General features: G+C 40.4%; 1 protein-coding gene across 1 annotated transcript in view; it reads right to left on the bottom strand.

The window, feature by feature from the left end:
• The window catches only part of GGNBP2 (gametogenetin binding protein 2), a gene marked incomplete at its 5' end in the record, with an annotated part of 18,401 nt that extends 13,911 nt beyond the window's left edge, over window positions 1-4,490 (bottom strand). The window contains 2 exons of the mRNA XM_010139478.1: window positions 693-773; window positions 4,455-4,490. Coding sequence (XP_010137780.1) covers window positions 693-773; window positions 4,455-4,490 — 117 coding nt within the window. The remainder of the gene's footprint in view (window positions 1-692; window positions 774-4,454) is intronic.
• Between the last annotated feature and the right edge of the window lie 4 nt (window positions 4,491-4,494).

The following is a 4,494-nucleotide window of genomic DNA, read 5'->3' as shown; positions in this document are numbered from 1 at the left end:
AATGAGCTATTTTCACAGCGCAGCTATGCTTTATATGCAGCAGATGTCTGAACTGCTGCTCTCAAACCACAAGTGCTGAGGTACAAGCTGCGTATCAGCAGTCTAGCCTGGTTCTTTAGACATCAAGGGGCACAGTATTTTAGTTGCTACAGGTGTTACAGTGCTATGCTATTTGCCAGAATGTTAGCAGGTACATTTCTATTATTAAAGCTTCAGAGGTACCACAAAACCATCTCCCACCGTTCAACTATGGGATCTATAAACCGGCACATTAATTCTGTCTTGATGTTGTACCAATCGTAAGAACTCGATCTTAAGCAACGCACACTTCCACTTGAAAAAGCAGTTCAAAAGTACTTAGAAGAAAAACAATCAAAATATATGTAGAAACTGCAGCTTCCATTACACGTGAACTGGTGGTGACCAGCAGACGCGTTGGTTTTACAAGTGTTCAATTCTAACTAGATACGCAGCAACTGCATCCTGACAAGACACCAGTGTATAAATGCTGTGTGATACAGAACACAAATGCACCCAATGTACTTTGCTACTGAGACATAATTGCACATAGGTGCTGACATGTCTTTTACGTCACTCCAGGAGTGATAACCTCCTACAGAAGCAAAAGCATGAATCAAAGAAAAGCAAGATCTAGTATGTGGCTGCCTTAAAAACCAGAAGGATGTATTTACCTGAATGAACTGTTTTAACTGTGCACCGTTGTTCTGATGACCATCCAGGTTTAGCACATTATCAGGAAATTCCATCACCATCTACACAAGAAAGAAAAAAAGAACTCTCAGAAAAAAGTCAAATGCAGAGCATCAGTTTATTTTACTTTCTTGAGGGAAATAAGACAGAAATTATGTTAAATGCTCATTCTTTTCCCACAACCATTGGAAGGCCAGGAAAGGATAAAAGCAACAGTTTCAGGCAGTGAGTATTTCAGCAGAGTAATTAAATGTTTCACAAATATAACTATGTTCTAGAGGCAGTTTATAAATGGCAACTCTTAAATAGCTGTTACAGAGAAAGCCAAAGTTGCTAAATGGCACATCACTATTTATTTTACACTATCTACACAAGTGGAGATCCTGTTTGTTTAAAAAAAATCTTGTACTCAACGCACTGAGATCCAAATTGATCCAACAGCCTAACTCGATTTATAAAGCTATGAGGAAATAGTCACAACAGTTTAATGACTGAGTCAACTCTTCAAAGGCTAATTTAAAACCGTATTAACCCAGCAAGGTACTCCAAGGTATACTTCGGTTTGTATGACTGCAGCCGCAACTCTCAAGAGGCTCAAAGTAAAACGTTAAGCCTACAGAACAATGTGATTACTCGTGAGTAATTAATAATATTTCTTTCCAAATTGCTGAGCAACAAAGAAGGCGATTTCTTGGGGAGGTGGCGGGTGGCAACTTTACAACCATGGAGAAAAGATGAAACCAACTAGAAAAACGTGCAAAGACTGTCTGAGTTATCTTCTTTGGGCAAACTGAGAAACACGGAATTTATCAACATGAATACTGAAAGGCCACTTGGAAATCTGAAGGACAAAATACAACTTTAATAAATCTAACACCCATCAACACCAAATAAAATTGTCAATTCATCCTTTTTCCTCCCTAGATTGTCTCATAAAGACAGAATTCTCTGCTCTCTTCGTAACTGCTGACACTGCCTCCAGAGAACTTGTGCTTTCACAGGCACTCAGCAGTGCTCCAGACTAAACATCCATTCCCTCAAGGCAGAAAGCAAGGCAGTATTCTGATCTCCCATGTGCTAGAATGGAAGCACTAGCACAGCTGCCTTATCTTTGTGCAGAACAGTGCCACAGCCAGTGCTAGGTCCGGCTGCTCATGCGTTTCTTTTCCAGCTTCCCTTGCCCCTGACCCATACTCGCTCAGCAGCAGCCCAAGTTTTTGCTGCAGAACTACAGTTCCCTACATTCCTAATTTGATGTTTCTGTGGGGAATGAGCTACATGCAAAAGAAAAAGCTCCATTTGCTAATAACAGAGAGAAGAGATAAAACTTTGTATTTTTTTCCCCTCACCTTCATCTCCCATTACCAGACAACACTCTTAGGTGTTTTGTACAACAGAATTAAATTATCAAAGACTAAATGAATTCATGTGTCTGATGAGATTTTATTCAGTTAAACATCAACCACCATCTCACCCTGAACTAAAAGACAAAATTCCTGTAATACCGCATCAAATGGAACACCTTCTAGAAATCATAAAAGCTGCTTAAGAAATGAAAAGGGTTAAATATTTGAACTTCCTTTAATTTCAGGGTGAGCCATTAGAAACAGAAAAGTGAACAATGCATTCAGAGGAGCAGTATCACACTGCACCTCAACAGCTTTCTGTGCTACTACATCACCATGTTACAAGCTTAAGAGCATTACAGGCCGTTCAGTCACTCATCTGCAATCACTGTTTCTAGATTTAAGGCACAAGTTAATCACTCCAGCTGACTAACAGGAATGAAGCAGTCCCATTATTTTTAAAATCTGAGCTTTAAAAGAGGTCAACGGAAGCCAGTTACTATCATTAAATACTGCTAATTTTTAAAGATAATGCTGCAGATGTAAAATTATGTTTCAAAGACAACTGCATGTCTTGCAATAGCTCTCATTAAGAATTTAAAACATAAATTATAGAAGACTGAGACAAGGAAGCTAAGAGTTCCTTCACTCGCTTCTGCAGATTTATGTAATAAAAGCCTCCAGAAACCACCTAGAAATTCGAGTGCTTTGTAATAGAATGGGGAAAAAATGAATCCGAGGTAAGATTTCAAGGTGAGAACGGCCTGAATCCGCGTAAAAGCCTTTCATCCAGATGGACACAAACCTGGTTTAAGCTAGGGACCTCTTCAATCAGGCATATGACTTGCGCAAAGTTTGCACCCGGTGTTAAATTCTGGAACTAAACCACAGTTGGAATTTTAGGTCTCTTGGTCATCTGCCTGACACCTGGTATAGCCAAATTTTCACACGCTTTCTCTCTACCTATTAACCACCATGACGGTAACGAGCATGGTAAGTCAGTCTTCCACTTGACACAGACTAATGAGTAAGTTTTACTGGGGAGCCCAAGAAAAAGAAAAAAGTCAGCGACAAATGTAAGATCTTAAAACTACATGGGGAGTGAGGGGGCAAAATAACTTTCAAGGTGTGGCCAAGACATCAAAAACCCCCAAACTTACACTATTCCAAGCCAGTGCTGGGTTTTCCAGGCAATCAAACACTCTAGGAGAGCTAGGTTTTGCTTTGGACAACTGAAGGGGAAGCTTCGCCTAATGCATAAGCACAGTTAACCAGGGATAACAGACCATGTAAAGCCAAAAACCAGTGATGGTATTTGGTAAGTTGATAATATGCCATCATTTAAAATTATCAAAACTAAAATACAGCAAAAATCCTCTCTTCAAATGTAGCAAAAGCAGATGGGATTGAGATAGGTAACCTTTAACAGTGGGATGGAGAGTTGAGAGACTGAAGATATTAAAATTTGTTCTAGATGACAGAAGAAATTACAGTATGAAGTTGATTGGGCATTCTCCCATACTAAAACTCGAGATTAGGAATTTAAAGCACATACATTTTACACCATTTAAAACAAAAGCCGTTACTGTCACACTACTGACAGCAACAGAAATCAAATAATTAAGATACCAAATTACACTAAGTCAAATTTTATTTCCAACTCAATTATTTTCACACCTTAAGAATTAAAACAAATGACAACTGACTAGTCAGAGAATTTTTTTCCATCTGCTCTGTGTTCACTTTCCAAGCCTTCCTCTAAACGCATAAGGAAGAGACAAGAGACTAGAGAGCCTCCAAGCTGCACTTAGTTCATTTTTCCACTGAATATTCTGGAAATGGCCAAACCCCCATGTTTTTCAATTCAGAATAACACTGAAACAGAAACTCTCTCCGATTTGTAACTGTAGACACAGCAGCACGGTGTTACACTCAATAACCCTCACTTTATACCAAAGCCTTCAAAAACACCTTTAGCCTTTCCCTGCCTATTCAAGAGCGTAATAATTTCCAGGTTGTAAACCCAGTTTTAACGTTAACATGGCTCCCTTCCTCGTTAACTGGCAAATGGCTTTGCTCCCCATTTGAGCTTGAGCAGGGAGACATGCTTGTCACTTCAAAACAAGTTATGTGCAGGTCCCGATAGGGCAATAACTTTCTCATTATGCGGTCTGCATGTTTTTAGAGCTGGGAATCAGATAAAAAAGTTGCCACATTAAGCGCTGCTAACCCGAAGTGTTGCAAAGTCCCAAAGATTAACGCTGCAGGAGCAAAGGAGGAGCCAGGGCGGCCTGCCGAGGGAAAAGGCCTCGCCTGAGAATTGCAACACGCCGCCCGCACACGTTGCAAGTGGGAGATGCGGGGCCAGCGGGGGCTCGGCGGGGCGCAGGCACTCACCGTGAGGGTGTCATCGATGTAAAGGGGAATCTGCCTCTTC

Source organism: Buceros rhinoceros, unplaced genomic scaffold (genome assembly GCF_000710305.1).
Source record: "Buceros rhinoceros silvestris isolate BGI_N320 unplaced genomic scaffold, ASM71030v1 scaffold27227, whole genome shotgun sequence".
Taxonomy (NCBI): domain Eukaryota; kingdom Metazoa; phylum Chordata; class Aves; order Bucerotiformes; family Bucerotidae; genus Buceros; species Buceros rhinoceros.
The sequence above is the reverse complement of the archived record's forward strand: the minus strand, read 5'-3'. Positions and strand labels throughout refer to the sequence as shown.